Below are 22725 nucleotides of genomic sequence, written 5' to 3'. Positions count from 1 at the left end.
AACACCAGCATGAGATGCGAGGTCAGGAGGTGGCAGAGCTTTGCTTTGATTTGGCATGACTTCCTTTCCTCATGCCAGCGAAGTTCACATCAGTTCACATCTGCACTAGGTGCAGAGCTTACCAGGTGTTTACTTATATCAACCACGTTACCAGTGTTACCAACGTGTCAACAAGGAAAAAAAAACAACAACAAACCCCCCCCCCCACAAACTTATAGCAACCATATTATCAGTGTTACCAATGTGTCAATGAGAAAAAAACCAAACCAAAACAAACATTTATATCAACCCTGTTACCAGTGTTACTAGTGTGTCAACAAGAAAAAAAAAAATAAACTTTTCAGTTGTTCCCATGAACCCCTCCTTCAGAAACAAGTTCAGTGCATTTTTTTGGTCCAATTTTCCTTTTTTTCTTTACCTCTCCAGGGTAATTTAAAATATTGAGCAACTTTAGCAATCATAGTTAGGCATTCCCTCAGACAGCAAAATGTCCATGTCCCAGAAAGCATACTCCAGCAGAAAACAGGCACACAACAAAAAGCAGAAGTGTATCAGAGCCAAGCACTCTAACTAAGCTTTATATAACTCAGAGGATGTAGGGTAGGATGGGGGATGTCATTTCCTTGCCCAATTAATGTTCTGTGAAGTATCAAAGCTCTCCTAGCTGAGCACAAATACAATGAAATTAAAAAAAAATAATATTATTTTATTACAAAACTATTTCACTTTCTTTTTTTATAGAAGCAATCCTGATGTGAAGCAAAACTTCCCTGCTTTTTTGGCTATCTGCTTTGGGAACCGCAGCTCTCAAATTGTTTTCTTTCCTTGCTGGCAATATGCCCATTTGAATCTTGCTATATTCCACCACATCTGCAGCTTTAATGCAGTAATTCACACAGTATGAGAAAGCCAGAAACCCAAAATCACTGTCTCTAATGACATCTGTAATTTAGAAGCTTTGAGGATGGAATGCTTGAAACTGGCAGACGACTAACTGTTTGCAGTTTCTGCAAACACCAAGAGAGGACTGTGTGTGTGTGTATATGTAACATTCTTGCTCTTAACTGCACGAATCTTGATCCCTGCCCTGTCTGTAAGGCAAGGAGGATAATCTTAGTGACACGGATATTTAAGTATTTCCTAAGAATGCATTTGTCCAATGCATTAAAGGTTTTACCACAACTGAGTTGAAACAAGAATCACACGTCAGTGCCCATATAACTTCAACACTTCTCCAGCACTGTGCAAGGGAGCTCCAAGTAAAGAATTTGTGGTGGGACAATGCCTACATGGTCTAAAAAACATGACTTATTACTTAGCTACTACAAAAATATACCTAAAAATAATGTACTGGGCTCCATGACTACTTCCACCTGCCTTCTGGCAATGCAAAACATTAGAAGGCTGCATCAGCACTCAACATCTAAACCAAGCAGGACTTCTGGTTGTGCAACTTGTCTTACACAGGCAGACTCACGATGAAGTCCACACAAGGTCTGGCATGACTCAAGACCTTAATCCACTCAACTACCCTGTCAGTAAAGTTTTACACTCCTCAGCTGAGTTTCTACAACCTCCAGTGCCTTCGGCTGAAGCATAGCTAACTGGAATTTGGTTAAACAACTATTTTTTTTAATGTAAATGAGTAATTACATCTTCTAGCTCATTTTCTTGAGTTGAAGCATCTCATCATTAACACCAGAGATGCTAAAGCTAACAGAGTTTGCTCTATCACCTAAACAAGAAGATCTTAGGCCAAATAATCCCAAAACTGCAGAGGTTAGGAAACTGCAGAAGTTTGAATTTGCACAACCAGCCATTGCTTGGAAGAGTGCTGACTTGAAGACAAAGACCATATATCCTTTGCAAAGATACCATCTGCCCATCATTAGACTCAAATGCACAGACAGAATCCATCACTTGGCTCTGAAATCTATCAGTTTCAGCTGCATGAGCAAAAAGCAAATACTCAACCTTCCACCTATAATAGTGCACCCCCACTTGCCTCCTTTCCTTTGTTCTACATTAACAAAGAAGCAAAAAATCCCGTTTACTGAGGAAGATCCACGCAATAGAAATGCTTATTCACATCTGCTGAAACTGTTGATTTTATGCTTGTGACAATTAAATCATTGAAATTGAAACATCTCTCAAGCAGAACAATGACTAAGTAAAAGAGGGTTGTTCTTTCACTTGAACCCTCACTGAAATACCATGGGTCTGGTTCCATAATGCTATGATGCAGGTAAGGGAACAAAATGAGGTGCTTACATTTAAGCCTTTTACTCAGAATTTTACCTAAAAATGTAAATATTTACACATCACATTCTCCCGTATTTGGGCAAAACGTGATTACAATTGCTTCTTTCAACAAAAGAATAATTAAGCCTTCCAGCTGATAAATTGTGCGACAGAATATTTCTCTTACTTTTGAAGCTCACCTACATTTGGGACCTGAAGTGTTCTGACAGCTTTTTTAGACAGAATAATTCTATGGATACTAACCTTTGAAGCACAATGGAAGACAAAATGGACACATGTAAAAAAGTGTCACATAAAGTTGTGATTTGCAATTTCATACAGTCCATCCCAAATATCATTATTTAAAAGATATTGAAAGAGACACACTTGTGTTGCTGGCATTTTTAGAGGGTCTGAAGGCAGAGCATGCAAAATGGTTCACTTTTGGAGATAAAGTCTCTATATCTGTATCTAGACACCTAAATCAATGAGTTAGTGCGTAGACTCTGCAGACTCTTTTTAAGGCCACATTTTGTATCATTTTAATCTTAGCCTAAATATAAATATAAAATGAATGAATCATTTTGTAGTCCTGGTGTTTGTGAACTTATCACCCAGCAGTGTCACCTTATGCACAATCTTCTTCTAGGCGTGGCCAGTCAGGCCAGGGATGAAGCAGAATCACAGCAAAAGCCCTGGCCCATCCCCTTCTTTCAGGCATGTGCAGACCAGAAAGCAGCCCCAGCAACATGAAAACACAGGGAAAACACTCTGGAGGAATCTGTTTTTCCCTCTGCGGAGCACAGCAACTTTCCTAAACAGCCAAGAGAAAAGGCAGAAGCGCAGCCAACAGATCAACTTTGAGGACTGAGCTGATCCCCTCACTGCAGGGAAGAGCTGTCTCTGGGATAAAATAAGAACGTTATCTTCCATCAGCTCTAGCATACATTGCCAAAAAAGGCACAAAAAGAATTTTGCAATGTCTTAACAACTGAAAAATAGTTCAATGTATTATCTGTTGAATTTATCTCTCCAAAAAGAACTGTAAAATCTTTGTGAACATTGAGGAAGGGGAGGTGGGGTGGTGTGGGCAGAGCATGCGCAATGTGATTTGTCTGCAAGACTAGAGCATGTGAGCGCTTTAAGCCCATTTGGGCATTGAGTCATACCTTCAGATACAACATGCACAAGGTTGTGCTTTTCTCACTTCATTTCTCTGAGCAGGTACACAGGAATCCCTGAGCAGCAATGCCAATCTCGCATTTGCAACACCACGGAGTAAACGCTGCGTTGTCCTCAACCCACTGCTCATGCACACCAGGCAACAAATCATAAACAGTGCAGGTGAACTTCTGCCTGCTTTCAACAATGCTCGTGAACATGCAGGTCACATTCTCCTGTTCTTACACTTGGAATACAAGAGGCACACAGTAAATAACACAGCAAAGAGCAGCACCAACATATGTGCTTCCTGCACTGGAAATAAAGCGAGGCTTAGAAAGAGGGACTAGAAGGGATACATGCTCCACTCATCCACAAGACTGGCTTTCTCACCACAGCACTCATTCCCTTTGGACCAGCCAGATTTATGATCAGTGGCAAGTTCTTGGACTGCATGTGAATGTTCATCTATGTAGATCAATGTGTCAAAATATCCAGAAACAGTCCCTTTCAGCCCACACTCCCACAGGCTGGAGGCCAGGTCACAATAAGAGTTTGAATCTCCCTTCTTCTCCAACACCTCATTAATGAGAACTCCTCCCTGGCAATTTGGGAGTGCAGAAGTTCTTTGAAGTAAACAGAGCTCATTGCCAGCAGCATGTGAAGACCAAAATGTGTGTAAAACAATTGTTTTACAGAGTTCTAAAATGTCAGATTACAGGAAGGTTAGTAATTTAGCATTTTTACATGCTATCAGGATTTTGGACAGGAATTGGAGACTCCTGATAAAATGTCAGTATTTTCCCTAGATGGACCCATGTCATATCTGTTCCCATAAATAAAGCAATTGCCTTTTTCACATTTGTTATTAAATTCCTTCTGTTCATGTAAATTCTGCTGTGTGCTCAAGAAACTTTTATTTGGTGCCAAACCACTGAGTGCATCCCAGAGCTCAAACTCACACCAAATTGCACTCTCACCTGTAATGCAGAACTGTGCATGGCTTGCAAAAGCACTGTATTTTTCTCTCACACACACATCAGAAGGTCGTGTTTGACAAGATGAAGGTTTCCCTTGGAGGACTGCATCCACAATATGGGACAGATGTTTCTGGCATGAGCTCTCCTGATGCTGAGTTGACATCTTCCTTGTTATGACTGCAAATTCCTATCACTGTAAACCTCACTGATGACTCATGAGAAAAAAAGCAAACAAAAGAAGCAAAAAGAAGGGGAGAATGAAACTCCTTCTGGTGCAGTGTCCGTAAAGACACCGTGATACACAAAGTATCTCAAATTTAAAAGCAAAGCAGTATCCACTGGAGAAATAAAAAAGGAATTTTTCATTCCTAACTGCAAGTATTTGGGAACAATGAACAGACAGAATATTGTATGTAATCAAAGAAATTGCCTTTTTAAAAATAACCTTATTCTACATTCTTTGCGGAAGCACTGCTGAACAGGAGATCATGCACATGCAACTATGGACAAATACAGTCATAGTTTCACTGAGCTAAGCAAAACAAATGGATTAGTTCTCTACAGATATATCTAAATTATAAGGCTATCACAAACATTTATGGATGCATTTTAGTTATCTTCTACCTAAGAGTGTTAAAATAAAGACAACATTTTTCGCTTACTCCAAATGAAAGTAACTCTTCCTATCTCTTATACTAACAAACAGGACTGCCCTACTGCTTCTGATAGCTGAATCTTGGGGTAGCTCTAGCCATGGCATTTATTCCAGGAAAACCACTGTAGTAAATTTTACCCCCAAAATATCGATCAAAAAAGGAACTGAAGCTTTACTGTCCGTATGAAATATTTATTTCAGTGTCACAGAATGCTCTTTTCTATGTCAGTATCAAACACATAACTATTTGAATAAACACAAAATTTCTCAGGCACAGCTTCAGCCTAGAGCACAAACCAGTATCTTGTTACTGTTAAGGCAAGGTTTTTACCTTAAACCCCTGTCTAAGGAGAGCAGCACAGATACTGTTTCTTCCCTGACGTAACTCTAATGCCTTTGACTCTACGTGCAGCCTCCTAGCTGTGCTGAGCTCAATTCCCCAGTGTGTTCCCTAGACAGGCACTTTTGGTCCCAGTGAGCCATGTAAACCAGTGTACATCACTGTGGGGAGAGCAATCACTGGCTCTGCCTTTTCGCACCATGCACAGCTGCTGTAGCCCCTGTGGAATGGAATAAGAACCGAGGTTAAACTATTTTTAAACTGAATTTTATCTGATCTCAAAGAAGTCTCTGAGAGAATAGAGAAGAAGCTGGAGTTCTGTCACCGTGAAACACAAAGAAATCACATGCAGACAAGAGATTTCTGCAGATGTTCTTCTGATCCAGCTTCCAGCTGAAAGAGCGGAGAGAAGAGACCCCTTTGTTTATTCTTTTACTTTTATACATTTCTGGGTCTAGCAGAAGATTGGCTTTTTGGGGTTTCCACCCCTCAGCCTCAGTGGCCAGACGAATTGTCAGTTACAATTGTTTTCAGGTTAGAAATATGCAAACAAAGGACAAAGAATGAAAAACAAAGGATTTGTTTATATTACTTCTGTGGGAAAGGTAGAAAAACTGCTCTAATATTCTACAGTAACTAAAAGATCTGACTCCATTTATGAAAATCAAAAGGCTAATAAAGAAACTCAGAAAAACCAGGGTAACAGAGTTCTACTGCTCCCACCCAGCATTCTGCCCAGCCAGGGCCATGGAGAGAAGATAGGATGGAGGATTTGGCAAATTCAGGTCACTGGAAATAAGCAATTGTGATGCAAGGAAACCAGCACATGTGTGCAGCAGGTAGTAGTCTTTTCAAAACCTCTGGAAAAAAGTTACACCTGATCACCACTTCAAAGCACTGCAGATGGCAAGCATCATTTTTGTGACCTTTCGGCAGCAAGAGAAATCAATACCACTCAGTGTGGAAGTGTCAGCAGAAATGCTCAAAAATCTTAATATTTTAACAATTCCAAGTTCTGAGAGACTCTTATTTGAAAACAGTTTTTGCAACAGCCTTTGAATTTTTAAAAACATATAAATCTGTGCTTTTAAAACACAAGGTAAGCTCAAAGACAGTGGTTCGTTTTTAATTTTTTCCATTTTCTTAATGCTAAACTCAATCCCCTCGTGGCATTTTAACCCAACTGCCAGGGCACTGAAAGGCACTGCAACAACAGTAAAAATATATTTAACTGATTTTTATTATTCAATCTAAAGGAAATTATTTTGTACTGAAAAGCAACAGCATTATAAACTGCAACTGCAGAGATGTTTTGAAAGTACAGTTTATATAGTATCATTAAGACGTGCTTTACTGATGTGCTCTTAAGGCAGACATAAAATGAAGCTATATCTTTAAATTCTCTCTACAGCACCAAATGTTACTAAAAAAGCAAACCCATATTCCATAATTTCCCTATGTCCCTAAACCAAAAAGTGTTTTGAAGTTAGCAGAACACAAATTTGGAAGAGATAACGGAAGACAGACCACATAGTCTGGTCCAAAGAAAAAAAAAAAAGCCACAAAACTCAAGAGACCACAAGAGTCCTTCCAGCGGAGCTAAAAAGACAGTCTAGACTAGATAACACCACGAGAACCAGGATCACCAGATCTTCAAGATACTCAGAAATGGAGACGACCAAAAGGAAGACGGTGTACAGAGACTAAAATGTAATTTTCTAGCATAAACTTTCCTTTCCCCAGCTGTCATAGAATATGTAAAACACACTACTTCTGTGTTCATATCCATGCACTTCCCCTCTTTCAGAAATTATGTCCTCAGGCGGCCCCTTCTTTTTAAGCTGTTACATGAAAAGGACAAAACCCAAGAATTACATGTCACTTTTAATTTTTCAAAAGCCCTATAAAATATTACAAATAACCAATTTGTGTTTCGTTTGTTTTTAATATTCCTGCCTGCTTCCAAATGCTCCTGTAAAGCTAACTGGACACCATGACATTGGTGAAAGAAAATGCTTGAAATTAATCTAATAGAAACTTAAAACAATACACCTTTTCCATTAATAATGCAGAACTTTATTGCCCTCCTTTAAACCAAACCACTTCAGACACTGTTTGCTGGAAAAATTCACCTTTTCAATTTCAGTATGGTTCAGGTTTTTCTCTTTGTCTTCACATAATCCCTGATGGTAGAGAGGTGAAATTTGCGCAAGGGCTGGTGAGAAACACAAACCTCCCTTTAGTTATAGTTACCCCAAGAAATCTCACCTAGCCCACTGAATTGGCAACATCTAGTTGGTGACAAGGGCAATTCTTCTTTTGACACAGAGTACGTACTTTGAGAGCCTGTTCAAAATTCACTTTTTGACCATGAAAGTACTCAAAAGCTGAAGTTCATTCCTCTATTGCCCCTCCAAAAAGATGTCTCAGCTGTACTGAAGAGAAAAGGAAACGTTAGGCTGTGGATTCAAAGTAGCTGTCAAGAAACACAAGCATAAAGTTGATTTAAATAGCACTTAGGACCTGTTCTGGGCCACTCCTTGGCAGTAACACCAAGGGGTTAACTCAAGTTGTAGCAATATTTAAAACAGCTCTGCAATCTTCCTTCTCCACCCAACTAAGCAACAGAAAATCTTGTCAGTAAATGAAAAACACCACACATATTTAAGTAACAGAAACCATCTAAACTTTCAACATTTTTCATCCTCATTTTTTTTAATCCAAAAGATTTGTACAGCATTTTTAGAAAATAACTTACAGGATCAAAAGGAAAATAAATGCATAGCTTTAAATCCTTAGAATACAACCTCCCCCTGTTGCGGAAGAGTTCAAAGTCATAAAGTGCTGCAGATATGACCACACATCAGACAAATAATCTAGTAACTAACTTATTTTTCTGGTTTATTTAACAATATTCCAGGCTTAGAACATTAAATAAAAAAAAAAATCTCACAGACAATGGGAAAGACTAACAATGGTTTTGCTCTTTTTTTTTTTTCTTTTTTTTTTTCCTTTTTCTTCTCCATTTTTTAAAAGAATGCTGAGACACATCAATTGAACAAACTACAATTTTATTTTGGATACCAAAAAATAAAAAGAAGCTGGAAGGAAGAGAGTAGTGCATTGCACTGATCTCAGTAAAACTGCTTGTAAGCATCACTGTTTATGTTCAGCCCTAGGTGGATGAAGATGGATACAACGCTGCCAGCAGGGGAAGGCCAAGTGCGGACCAAGGGTGCTCCAGGCTTTGCTCTGATTATGAGGGCACAGCTTTAAATTAAGCTCATGTAAGACAAGATCTACGCACTTTGCACCAGCATTTGTGCAGGTTCTGGAGGGAGGGCTTGCAGCAGCGGTAACAGCTGCTTCAAGTGATGACCATAAAAACCAAGAGCTCCTCCCAGCAGACTGGAGTGTCACAGGAGCTCATGTATCTCGCTCCCTTCCATAAATTGATTTTGTTGCCCTCACAGAGAGCCTACATACCTGTGGAATTTTAGGCCAAGCCTGTGTTTTGCACCTAGGGCAAACATATACACCTCTTCAGTGGACATGGAAAATAGCAACATTCAACAGGATGCACAGTGCATGTACTTTGTACAGGTGCAAATCAGTTTTCAGGGGGCTGGCAAGCAAAACCCCAGGCTTGCTAACAGCTAAACACAGGCCACACCACCTGCTAAGTGCATTCTTCCCAGGCTTAAACATTTTTGTTTATGTAGTTGCAATTACTTCACTGTTCCTTCAGCCTAACCTCTGTCCTTCCTCCTCATTCACCCATCCCTTCCCACCACCTACAAAGAACACAGAGGCCTCAAACTTCCAAAAACTATTAAAACTAAACCATAAACAAACAGTTTGGCAATAGCTCCAATTCCATTGCCATTCTCATTTTTGTATGTTCCTGATGTCTGTGCCTCTTTTACAACCCTATGTCCACAGGTGCCATCAGGATTAAAAAACTCAACTTTCTTCCACCAGAAGAGTAACAGACAGATATTGCTTAACATAGCTGTAGACTTAACACCGAGGTGGAAAGGTGAGACACCAGTAACAGAAGTAAAACCCCAAGCAAACCTTGATTGTAACAGAAAAGTGTCAAGAGTCCTCCACTGCATCTCAGAAAAAAAAGGTGGTGCATCCAACTTTGTGTCTAGTGTGAACTCTGGTCATGTTTACGACTGCAGTATTTCATAAGAGATGGGGCTGGGGGATGTCAGGTTGGTTTCCTTTCTCTTTTTTTGTTTGCCAAGTTCACAAAAGGGCTTAAGACACTTATGCTTGGAGACACAAAGGGAGCAGTTACAATACCCAACTAATCCAAAACAGTACTCAAACATTAGACTGGACAGGACTGAAGTCCACTCTACAAACTGAATCAAAAAGAAAAAGGTGAAAAAAGTTTTTAAGTGCTAACATAACAGAAAACAATTTTAAAGATTCACTAAATACATGTGAAGAAATTGAGGGGTCCTCTTCTTTTAAATATATTTACATAATATTAAAGCTTTTTATTTTGCTTTTCTTGCCAACGCCATTTTCTAGCTACCCTGGGCAATAAGTCCCCATGAAATGAAGAGGTTAAAGATTTTATAACACAGACAAACCATTAGACCCGTGGCCTGTAGACATCTCCCTGGCCTCTCCTTCCCTCTCTCCCTCACCAAAGGGCTGATGCCTTGCCTGCTACACACCATATGGCATCAGCCATGGCATCAGCACAAGGCGAGGGTAAAACAACACTGCCTCGACCTCACACTTAGTTCCCACTTTGCAGAAGCACAAGGGACTACAATCAGGGCTTGCTTAGACACAAAGCAAAACAAACAAAAAACCAATTTTACCATTCAGCTGCAGTTAATGGCAAAACTGGACAAATGTGGACACAGCAATACCAGTTTAAGTGTTTATGCCATTTACACTGCACTGGAAAGGAAAATAAATTATCATGGTATAAATGCATCCACACTACAGCCTATGCCAACACAGTATCAGGTAAAATAAAAACACATCAGTCCCCTAACCAACAGAATTATACCAGCTGAACTTTTCTAGCATAGACCAGACCTAAGACATGAGGTAGTGAAAATCAGGCTCAAGATTTTTTTTCATTCCATAGATACAATATATTCTAAAAATATCCACTGCTCAGATCTATGGATTTTAAAAACATTTTAAAATCCAAAATTTAAAGCTAGCATCCTGAGTCACACAGGATTTACAAATGGAGGCATAAATTTAAAAAAACTTCTTCAAGGTCCTAACTCAGGAAACTAATTTTATGACAGAAAGCACATAAGCATGTATTTGCCTCCCACTGAAACAAGTGGAAAGGAAGCACATGGATAAGTGCTTTCTGAAATCTGGGCCACAGTCAGAAATCACGGTCTTTGTAGAATTTATTTCCTCATTCATTTCAGTGCTGTTTGATCAAAGTCATTCATGTTTTAAGACAGTGGGAAAAACACAGACAATGGAAGCTAAATCAAGTTTGTTACAACTGTTCAATATTTACAGCATTCATAGCATAAAACAGAATAATTTTTGGTAACTTAAGACAAATACCTCTCTTCTTTGTCAATAAATGTACCGCAGCAGTCCTGTTAAACAAACCCACTGTCTCGAATATTAAAGAAATTGTTGTTTATGTTTACCGAGTCATTTAAGTTAAAAATCTGTTCCTGTTCCAAACCCCACTCTCCTTCATCTTCGTCCTCCGGTTCTGCCTCAGACCCATTGCGACTATTTTCATACAAAAAGATCTGCTCATCCACGTGAGCCGGGGCTAACCGGTTTCTCTTTGCACTCACAACATTAGCAGAAGAACCAAAAAGGCGTTCAGGGAAGACCCTTGTGGCCAGAATACACCAGTATTTTTGAAGAACCTTTGGTAAAACTGGAAACAGCGCTAGTCTGTCAGACCACCACTTCAATGGGTCCTCATTCAAACCGAGGACCTTTTGTGACTTGAAGTTGCTCAACTCCTCAACAATTTGAGCATGCCATTCCTCCTGGTCTTCCACGCCTCCTGTCTGGCAGAAGATCTCTGCGAGCATGTTGTTGATGACACTGGTAGGAGGAGGAGTAGAGGAGATGATAATTTTTTTCATAGGGGGTTCTTCTGAAACAGTGAAGAATTTCTCCTCAGTTCTAAAGCTATTTTCTTTTACTTTCTCCAGCAGGCTTTTTGCTTCTTCCACCACTCTGTTTTCTACCTGCTGCCTCTCAAAGGCTGAAAGAAAAGGCAGTTTCTTGTAACGGGGATCCAAGAAAGTTGCAACATTGAGAAACATGTCTATCTCAGGTGTGTGCTGGTAGGTGGTTGACAACTCTTTAGCAATCACCTCCTTTGCCATGCTGATTTCTTTCAAATCATTCTCTTTGATGTTCAGAGTAGTATTCAGAAGCATGTGGAGAAGAGGCTTCACCATACTTATTGTCGGGTACTTTGAAGCAGACATCATCTCTGCAACCTGCTTGAAAGGCTGGAGCAGCTCCACCAGCCCTTCGATTGTATTCCACTCACTGGATTCCAGCATGAGGTGGTGGTTGTTGCTGTCCTCCACGAGAACAGCCGCAATGACAAACTGCTGCTCCTTGAGGCGCTGCAGCATCGCGAGCGTGCTTCCCCACCAGGAAACACGGTCGCTTACCAGCATGCAGTGGAGAATATTCTGCTGCTTCTGCTTTTCACTCAGCATGTACATTGCGACCGTAGACTGCTGAAAATACTCCACCAGCTTTCGGCACCTGGCAAGGAGGTTGCAGAGTTTGGGGAGCTGAAAAGCTTGTTGTATTCCTGCGTTAAAAGTATGGCCCAAACAAGGCATCTGTACGGGAATATCTAGGAGAGAGCAAGCTTTTACAATGTCTTTACTGTAATCTGTTGTAGCACCAAAGACTTTTGTATTGATCCCCCACTCAATGAATGTTTCATAAAGGACTCGTGTAATGGTCTCTGCAGTGTTATCCTCCGGTACTTCGAACGTTTTCAAACACCGAGAGTTCACAGCCAGGCAGTTGGCAGGACTGCTGCTGAGAAAATGAACTGCCACAGTTACATATGACCGGTTCTGGTTTTCGCTCCTCCACATGTCTGTGGATATGCCACACCACAGAACCTCGGTGAGCTCTTTCAGCACAATTTCTCTAATAGCACTGTACTTTTCAGGAATTGCTTTTGTACAGAAGTACTTCCGGCTCGGAAGTTCATACCTGGGGTCCGCTGTTCTCAAGAGGGCCTTGAAGGTAGGTTCATCAACAATGGAGGCTGGATACATGCCCTCGCAAATTAAGCTGATGACTGCAGATGTCAGTTCCTGATGTTTTTTGTTTTCGTAGTTCTGGTAGGTCTTCATGATGAGGCTATCTTGAACAACCTGCTGCGATGATTCCGGCTTGATTTTTGAAAATGCTGTGGCAAAGGCTTCTCTCATTTGCTCAGTGTTACTTTTCACAAACTCGCAGAACTCATCGGGATGATTTTTCTCAAGGTGGTAGGAAAGGTTGGACGTGTTTCCTGAATAGGCAATCTGTGCCATGCAAATACGGCAGTAGATCTTCTTCCACTGTAATATGCATCCTTCCGCATTGGTATCAAACCCAAAGTACTTCCACACTTTACTCTTTGCTCTCGGGTGAGCCACTAACTTTAGGTCTGATGGGGAACCTTCTAAACTTTTATTCTCCATTGCTTCTTGGCCACCGTCCCACCTTTTGATCCTTCACTCATTAATGAGTACCTGATAAAGGCAGTAAGATAAAGATACAATGAGAAAGCACAAGTTTGACCACACTCAACTATGTGAAATCAGCGTTTCTGTGAATGTATCAAGAAACCTACTCACTAATTATATTTGCAAATTTAAAGATGAAATTTGCAGGAAGTGACCGACAAGAAGCCCACCGAATTGTCAAAAATTAAAAGGGGTTTTAATATAGCCCATTATTTTGTGAAACTGAGCTAGAAGACCTGAGTAAATTTTTTTTTTCCCGGAATTTCCTAATTCTGGATAGAGAAAACATAACCATCACCACAGACTTGATAAATTACTGTCACAAAAACTGGTCATCTGCTATAGCATTTTCCTGCCTCATAAGTTAGAACTAGACCAACATCCTCTTGCCTAAGAATTACTGAACTTTGCTGTTAACATTTATTTCAATTGAAACCTGATACTGAAGGAGCAAAGGTTTTCTTATTTGTTTATTTTGAAAGAAGTTTTGTTAGCTTGATCTAACTGTTCCAGCTTTTGCTTAAAAAAAAAAAAAAATCTGTAATGCAAATTATGGCAATAATCTGCTCCTCTGAAGTGTAAAGATGTTTTCTGACTGAAATAAAACAAAAAGGAACTTGAACCTATATGCAGATCAACAATACATGTCTGATACCTCTCCTGTCCTTCTCTTTCTGAAATCAAAGTCATCTCCTTAAGTACTAGTTCACAGTCATGGTTCCTGGAATAACAGTGGATTATAATTACAGGAAAAGGAGACAGGGAAGCACTAATAAATGCTATTATCCACATCAGCTGGAAAATAATTTTGCTGCATTTTCTTCAAAAGGCTACAGAAGTTGGGAGGGGATAACACTAGAGATCAGTGTGGTGATAAAGCAAGGCTTGGCAATCTGTACCTTGATATCTGCCCAGGAAAACACTTCTTGTGCAGCCACATGCAAGTGCTGCTTGAGGCCCACAGTGCCTCTGTGGACAGTGCTGGCAGCTGGCACCCACCAGAGCTGATCTCACTACACCAAAAAGCCAAGTCACAGCACAGTATGACTGCACCCAGACACTTCTCTAGTTCTCTAACACCACTGTGACAGCAACAAGCCCTTTTCCAGGGTCTTGGCCAGCATTGGGAAGGAGAAGGAATACATTAGTTAGACATGGATGCAGCCCCTTTTACAAAAATCCAGAGAAAGAGAACAGGAGAGGAACACAAGGAGCTTCAGACTGAAAACAACGGCATTGCTACTTCTCTGCTCCTTGGGAGCTGCACCTGTGTCCAAGCCCAGAAATCCTCAGGTGGTAAGACTGGCTGGTTAGGGCAGGAAGAAACAATCTGACTTTTTCACATTGCTGCAAGGGAATATTAAAAAAGTACAAAAAGTACGTGTGCAAGCTTCTCTGGGGTGCTTTCTGCTGTTGGTGAACATTTGCAACAAAAGACAGTTTTCTCTCTGAACTACAGCTGGTGTTTTGCAACATTTTCTGATTGTCTTGAATGGAAAACCAAAGACAGGTTAACCAATACTACACATACTTATCTAAACACAGCTGTTGGTTTAGAAGCAGAATGAGAGATGCAGGGCAAGAATTTTACTGGATTTGTTCTGAAGATTTACTTCTGGGTGTAGACACTTTGCATTTTTTCCTGCGGGAGGGGCAATGTTCTGCCTACCAGCATGCCTTCTAGTGTGATTCATTCAGGGCCTTTAAGTTGCCAGGATAAACTATTGATTCAACATGGTAATGCTGCCTAATTCCAAACATGTGCATATCAACAGCACCAAGGTATGCAATCCCACAAAAACTGATGATTTTGAAAGACCAAGTGGTGTAATGTGCAATGAGGTAACCCTGCCATGCCATCAGATAGTGCATGGCATATCATATCGATACACATTATCATAGCTTTTAGATTCCTCTGTTTCAACCCATGACATGGTGCCTGCAGGAAGCACAGAGGCCCATGGCATTTCATTAAATCTTACAGTGTCCTCTGCAGTTACCTGGCCATTCCTGAAAGTAAGGAGGAAGGCACTGTAATAAAAGAGTTGATGCATCTTTAGTATTTAAAATTAGTATGACACACCTTGGATCATAAAAAGTTCATCACCTGACCATCATCATCTGACAAAGTAGAAGTTATTTCAGAGTATGGGAGTGTTGCAGACTCACCCCACTCTTCTTTCTTATGTATGTCACAGCTTTGCCTTCATTTTGTGATGTATCAGGCACTTGGCAATAGTGGCCCAGAGTAGCTAAGGATATGCCAGTATAATACAGCCTTTACTAACTAACAACTCAAATATAAACTGCTCATCATCCCTGCCTCTCTTTGAGTGTTATACAGCATAACTGGCATTACAAACACAAACCAAAAACCCCAAACCTCTCATTTTACTCCAAGAAGAGGTACACTCTTCCATTTTCAGTGAAACAGTGTTCAGAGCCTAGTCCTGGCAAAATCAACAGCAACCCTGAGTTCCCATCCACAAGAGAGCACCTTTAGAGAAGCTGCTGCTTCTTTCCCTTGCCTCCTCCATGCAGCTGGCCAACACCACCAGCCAGTACCAGGACTGAGGCTTCTAAGAGCCTGCAGAGAGGATCCTCTGCTGGCTTTGCAGTGAACTCTGCTGCCACGGAAGGAAGAAGAGTCCAGACTTTCTGGCGCTAGAACCTCATCCCTGTTGTTCTTGGGGCAGGCTGTGCTGTCTCCTCACATCTCTCAGACCCCCTGTCTCATTCTCTTAACACAAAACCATGACTTCTCTCTCCACAGCAGGTCTTGGGCCAAAATACTAATGCTAGTGATGATGTGCATCATGGAGGGCAGCCATGCTACACTTGCAGGCAGGACTGCCCCACTAGCGAAGAAATTGGTTCAAAACCCACACAACAGTCACTTGGATTGTGAAACCGAGCACGGGGATGTGAGGAAATGTGGGGCGTGCAGACACCTTACAACCTTAGCTCTGCCTCCCTGTGTGTGCATGCACAGCAATGGCACCCTGTGGGTATCCCTGTCCCACAACCTTTGCCTCAGTCAGCACAGGGGCAACCATAAAGCAATTCCTCATTCTGAAACTAACCTAATAACTTTTTTAGGGGCATGCGTGGGGAGAGGGTTTAACTGCTTGATGTAACTGCATTTTTGCCTGCCATCAATCCTTCCTATCTGGTCACTTCTCTACCCAGATCTGGATGATTTACAATCTGGAACTCACACAGCTTAGAGCAGGAAGTGCTCTGACTACGCTTTACTTATATTAAGTAAGAGCCCTCAAAACACAAATCAAAAGTAAGAGATGCATGATCCTAAATCAACTGTAAGGAAACTTGGTACAAATGAGGATACTGAGTAACTAAAATCTGAAGAAATAAAAAAAATGTATGGAATTTCAATCACTTTTAAGAAGAAGAGGAGTCACCTTTAAGGTCTCCTTAACTTAATCCACATAACCACCTTCTTCAGATACAGTTTTCTACACATTACAGGTTCCAAATTTAACTACAAAGACTTCAAAAGTACTACATAACACTCCGGATTTAGGTTTCACCTACCAAATTTCAATGAAACACATACAATAGAAGAAAAAATGCAGGAGGAAGATGCCAAATAAATTCCTTGAGAAGCTTTTAATTATATGAATCATTTTTTCTTATCAGCTGGATGACTTTTGGTGATCACATTTCCACTGGTAATATCCTGGTGTCACAATTTATATTAGTTTATCTTTTATCAATTCACTGATTAGATTTGTGTTTTTAAAAAGCTGTTTTAGTAAAGAACTTTAGTCATGCAAGGCTTTTTTCGTCACTCCAATTAATTAAGATTAAGCACTGTAAAGAAGTCCAAGCAGTAATTTCTAAGGAAAGTGTTAATAATTTAAACCACTGAACACTAAAACTACATATTAGCAGTTATACTATTTATGCAATTAGTACTTGCAGAAATATTTTCATATTTAACTTAAGTTCCCCTTTATTTCTGCATTTTCCTCTATGTTGATTTTAGTTAGCAAAGCAGCCACTGACTACATGCTCTGTTTGTAATCTCAGCTCTGTATTTCCTTCCCTGAGCTTCAAGATCAGAATTTCAGGTCAACTTCCCTCCTCTGTGTTGAGGTGGGAGACATTCACTTGAATGGAGAACGCTACTATTTTTTCAGTTCGCAGTTCAAAGCAATTACCAAGTTTTCGCACTGAACCTAGATTTCAGAACTCAAACTTTCCCCAGGAAAAAAAAAAAAAAATCTATCTATAAAAATCAGATGAACTCCAGTAGGATGTGAAAGAACACATGGGTCACTTTTAAAAGCACATGTGCCAAGAGCATGCAATTCTTACTTTAGGGTAAGGAAAAATAAAAGTGAAACCAGTTTCATTAATTTGGTTTAAAATCCTGAACACTTCTTCATAACAAGGATAAGAAAGCAAGCTTTTCTTGGAATATTCAGAGGCAGAAGGGCTGCATTGAGACCAGAACAGCCAGCAGACATCTCTCTCTTTTAAATCTTCCAAGTGAGATCTGCAGCGCTGCTGCACAGAGTGGGAACTCTGACATGGAAACAGGAGCCAAGGAAGCCAGGATCAGAGGAATGGCTATCTCTGCATCTCTGTCCTGTCTTTCCTAGCTCCCCTTTGCCACTCCAAGCTCTGCCCAGGAAGGCACCCTGACAATAAAATCCTGTACTTGTCAGAGTTACAGACACCCGCTGGAAAAGATATAGAAAATTTTAAACATACAAACCTTTCTATATTACCCTCTAAAAAAGGTACTTGGGGTTTTCTTACAGGAACTCTAGTTTACTGATCCAAACTTGTTCTAATAACACTTTTGCTTTTTGTTGCACTGACATCACTATTTTGAAGTTATTATGGAAACAAGGTTCATCTGGGCAAAAAGGTTCCAGTTGTTAAGCTGAATTACTTCTTTAAGCAATGGCTGGACACAGCAAGTGAAAGCAAGGCAGCAGGTAACTGCCAAGAGGGAACTGCGTGCAGACAACTAGCTGAGGAGGAAACCACTTGTCCTTGGAAAAAAATACCCCAAATTAGGGCTCAAGAAAACTTTTCAGATCTGTCAAATCTGCCTTGGTCCCACTTAGGCAAGTGACATTTCCTAGGTTGGATCTTCATTGCTTTCCTCTGGCATTTCCAAATTCAACACTATTTTTTTTTTTTCAATAGCAGCAAAGAGCACAGTGCAACAAAACACTGGGTCACATTTTCGTCATGCTGTTTCTCTATGGTTCGAAAAAAGATTTGGAAAGTGTTACACACCCTAGGCAAAATACCCAAATTTCCTCTGCCAAGAAACACTAATGCTAGAAAAATGCTCAGATGACTTCAAACCATATGCACATCTGCCCTTTTTATCACCAGGGTCCTCTTGTTTGTTTGAGGGTTTCATTGCAGCCTTCTGAGAATGAGAAAGGGAATCTCAGCAGAAGAATCAGGAATGAATAAAAAGTACACAAAACACTACCCAAAGATGCGACGTGTGATAAGATGAACAAATAAGCTCCTATTGTATGGTGTACTTGTTCCATCTCCTTCCCAGTACTTCAGATATTCTCTATACCAATATCCTCATCTGCCTGAATTCCTTACTGAAACACTAGGCCTTCTCAATATACATTTTTTACTGTTCCTCTGGTTTAAACTATCAAGAGGGCCACAAAGCTCACTTGCTGATAAGGAGAGAAAGTTAAAGGCATGGACTGCAATGCAGTTGTTCGGTCAGCTCTGATGATAACCTACACATCTGCCCGAATTCATAGTTTCCTCTAAGTTTATAAACTCAGAAACATTTTAGTCTTCAAGACTAATGAGAGCAGATCATTGTTTTTCTGACAAACTCAAAGTTTCCCGTAAGTCAGCATTTAACACGCTGTTGATCCCAATCAAAAAAAGTGCAAAAACTTAACTTCTCAAACCAACGACTGACCTGAAGTCCCTTAGAATAAAACTACAAGTGCCACTCACTTGTCAGCTTAAAGGCTATCAGTGAGTGTCAGCCGGTATCATATACTAAGCTTTTGGAGCACAGGTACCTTCCCCTCCTGGAGCAGCCGTGACAGGGAGGCCGAAAGCGGCGGTCCCGGCCGCCCCGGTGGGTTGGGGGCACAGCGGGCGGCGGCGGCAGGCGCGCCCGGACCGGGGGAAGCTGCCTGCCGCTACCCGCCTTCCAAGCACCTACCTGGGCTGAGGGAGGGAGCGCCCGCGCGGCTCTGAGATGAGGTCTCAGGAGACACTGTCAGAGAGCCAAAGAGAGGAAGAGGAGAAGCGGGGACCCCCGGCCCACGGAGCCCCCACGCCGCCTCCCGAGCCCTCAAGTCAGGCCGGCGTGCAGCCAGGCGCCCGTCCCGGGCCCGGCCCCCCGCCCCGCCCCGCCCCGCGTCCGGGGCGGCCGCAGCCCGGGGGCCGGACGGGGCGGTGGGGCCGGGGCCTGGCGCCCGGAGCGAGGGCGGGGTGCGGCGGGGGCGGGGAGGGCGCCCCGCCAGTCGCAGCCCCCCGGGGCTGCTGCCCTCGAGCGACGCGGCGGGTCCTGCTCGGCCGAGGAAGAGGAGCAGGGGAGGAGTCCGGCGGCGGCGCCCGTGCCGGGGCCGCCGCGGTGCCTCAGCCCCTGCCCTCCTGCGGGGGATGCGGCACGGCCCGGGCGCTCCGCGCTACAGCCAAGGTCGCTGCTGCCCTGCCCTGTTCTCCCCCTCCCTTCGCTGTCCGGCCGTTCCCGGCCGGGCCGCGCGATGTGGGCCCCAGGGCCCCGGAACTGCCGCCGGCCCGTAGTGGGTGAGGGGAGGCGCGGCAAACTTTCCCCTTTCCGCGGCGGGGGCTGCCGCCCCCCGGCCCGGAGCCGCCCCGCCCCGCCCCGCGGCGCCGGCTGCGGTGCTCACCTGAGGCCGGGGCGCAGCGCGGCTGGAAGCGGCGGCGCAGCTGGTGCAGGATGACGCGGAGGCCGATGCAGTACACCCGGAGCAAGGGCACCAGCGCAGACAATAGCGACATGGCCGCCTCCCGCCCCGCGGCGGCAGCGGGCTCGGGGCGCGGCAGGGAAGGCACTGGGCGAGCAGGCGGCCGGCGCGGTGTTTCCGCCGGGCCGGGCCGGGCCGGGGGGCGCGGCGCGGCCCCCACCCACCCACGGAAGGGAAAGCGCCGCCGCTGTCACAGCAGCGCCCGGGCTCGCCGCGGCTCCCGCCCTTCTGGGCATGTGCGGTGGCGGGGGAAGGGAAGGGAAGGGGCGGCGGCGGGCGGACCGGCCTCGGCGGCGACAGCAGCGACGGCGCGGCGGCTCAGCCCCCACCGGGACGCCCGAGCAGCTGGACTGGGGGAGACGGAGAGGGGCGGCGTGCGCGACGCAGCAGGGCGGAGGGAGGCGGTGGCAGTGTGATAGCCCGCACGGTGAGGCCGCCGGGGTTGGGGCGCAGAGACTCTCGCTTCCAGGTCTGTGACAGCTACAAGCAGTCGGTGCCTAGGCGGAGTGAGGCACACGGCGTTGCTTCATGATCCCGTGGCTGAAAGCGCTCTTCGTGTTGTCTCACCATTTCCCTTCACTCTGGCACAAATGAGGGGCTGCTGCGGATTCCCCCGACTGTCCGTCTCACCTCGGGCACCCCTCAGGCTCACTCCTCTCGAGGTCTCAATTGCAGGTACCGATTTCTCAAGACGTAGCTCAGTGTACGGAGCCTTCCTACCTCGAGCCGCAGTTTTACACCTGTCTGACGAATACCTTCTTTACAATGACACCCGGTATATCGCATGCTATACCTCTAAAGTTTCGTGTTGTCAGTTTTCAGTCCTCAGCCTCAGTTTGAGTACTTAGTCTTAGTGCTCGGGACAGAAAAGCGGGTCCTGTCTACCAGTTTTTCTAGTAGGTGGCTGGTTTCGGCTACAGGAAATAGAGCCTAGTCCTGATGCCGTGGTTTTCATTCACAGAACCGCTGGGTTTTCAAAAATGCAGATGAGCCTTGGTATCGTTACAACCCAAAATTCAAGTCTTTGTGCAATAAGAGACGTTGGCCCATATGTTCAGTTTTAAATCTTTAGGTAACGTTTTGTCTCTTGAGAAAGATGGGAAGCCACGCAAAGTTCTGAAAGTGTATTTGAAATGTAATCTCCTAGCCTTAAAAAAAAAAAAAAAAACAAACCACAAACACTCCACACTTTCTAAAAAACAATACAATTAACGACATTTTTTTCAGTGTCAGATTACATTGCTTAGCAGAATTGACTTCATGTCTTCTGTCTGAAATACACATAAAGTAAAAGCATAGTGTGTAGTTGTTCCAGGACAAAACCAATCATTTAATTTTATGGATCCCTGGTGATTTTTTTTTTTTTTAATTAACACATAGAATTAGGCAAACATAAATGATAGACATCATTAAGTCACATCAATGAAGGATTCATTCTTAATGTATATTTTTTGTAACCATGCATGGAGTTAAGTAGAAAGAGCAACACATAAAACAACATGAAAGAAGAAACACATTGACTAAAGGTGAATTATTCTTTCAGCTTATCTTAGTAAAAATCAAATCTTGATTCTTTTATGTTGCTTTACATCCTTTTCTCAGAACTACACCATTAATGAAAGCCCTTTCAACATTAAACTGTGAAACTTGCCTACAGTGTATTTACACAATCTGTATATAAATAAACCATACTTTCTCAGGTTTTCTAGTATAATAAAATCAATTGATGCATATTCAAGCTACTGCAATAAATACTCCTCTGTCTTTTTTTCAGACAATGCTATCCAAGGAATTAGACTAAATGAGGGAAAACTGATGAGTTAACATTACAGTCTTATTGGACCTACTCCTTTTTCTCAGTGTATTAAAATGGTTTTCAGCCCTCCATGTTTCATGAGTACAGTGTCACAGAAGAGATAAGGATTTTTTTTCAACAATATATTATTTTTTTCTAAAGGCTTATGGGCATGGGGGAGGAATGACAGTAATTACAAAAGGTTGTAGTCTTTGATTATTTTCAAGTAATCTTCTATACATCCTCATTTTAATCAATACTTTCTTTTCTTTGGTTTTCAACAGCTTGCATCTTCTTATTGACACTTTGTTTTTTTTTTTTCTTGCAATCATTTACTTCAAAGCCTTTTGGCTGGAATCTCATCCATCTACTTTAGATACCTCACTGAGACATTATTACCTCAATGAAATTTTAGGTGTTTTAGCCCTGGAAGGGACAAAAGGAGCAATCTTAATTCTTCAGCTTTGCTGCATGGGCAGAGGACACAGAGAGGTACTTCTGAAGACCTGCAGAAAATGACAGCTTTCTTTGAGGCACTTAGAGTGCCTCCTTCTTTCCACTGACTGCAAGTGAACTCACAGTGCCAGTGGGCAAAGCCAGCCTGGAGCTAGAACACTGATATCCTCTTGGAAACTGATTTGAAACACTCCTAACCCTCCAACGACACAGGATCCAGCCTCTCTATCCCTACTGCAGGACTGACATTAATGAGATCACAGTGCTTCCACCCACATTTTGCATAAAGATGCAAAATCTTGTAAGAAAGGAAGTGGGTGATGGTTTTAGACTCTAATTAAACCCTGAACTCCAACTTCCCGGCAGAATGGCATAATCAGCAACCATTGGGTA

The 22725-nt window shown here is 42.6% G+C and overlaps 2 protein-coding genes across 4 annotated transcripts in view; both read right to left on the bottom strand.

The window, feature by feature from the left end:
* DHRSX (dehydrogenase/reductase X-linked) overlaps window positions 1–20164 on the bottom strand; it is a 166457-nt gene extending 146293 nt beyond the window's left edge. The window contains exon 1 of the mRNA XM_040090612.2: window positions 20004–20164. Coding sequence (XP_039946546.1) covers window positions 20004–20115 — 112 coding nt within the window. The 5' untranslated portion in view covers window positions 20116–20164. The remainder of the gene's footprint in view (window positions 1–20003) is intronic.
* Window positions 8255–22725, bottom strand: part of ZBED1 (zinc finger BED-type containing 1) — a 52431-nt gene continuing 37960 nt past the window's right edge. The window contains exons 1-2 of one of the 3 annotated variants that reach the window (XM_040090590.2): window positions 20004–20143; window positions 8255–13119 (exon numbers count right to left, since the gene is read on the bottom strand). In XM_040090590.2, coding sequence (XP_039946524.1) covers window positions 10981–13068 — 2088 coding nt within the window. In that variant the 5' untranslated portion in view covers window positions 13069–13119; window positions 20004–20143 and the 3' untranslated portion in view covers window positions 8255–10980. Of the gene's footprint in view, window positions 13120–19309; window positions 19451–20003; window positions 20144–22725 lie in introns of those variants that run through there. The other 2 variants (XM_040090581.2, XM_040090599.2) reach the window with 2 other exon arrangements.

This window comes from Hirundo rustica, chromosome 2, assembly GCF_015227805.2.
Source record: "Hirundo rustica isolate bHirRus1 chromosome 2, bHirRus1.pri.v3, whole genome shotgun sequence".
Classification (NCBI taxonomy): domain Eukaryota; kingdom Metazoa; phylum Chordata; class Aves; order Passeriformes; family Hirundinidae; genus Hirundo; species Hirundo rustica.
Note: the sequence above shows the minus strand (reverse complement) of the source record. Positions and strands in the feature narration are given on the sequence as shown.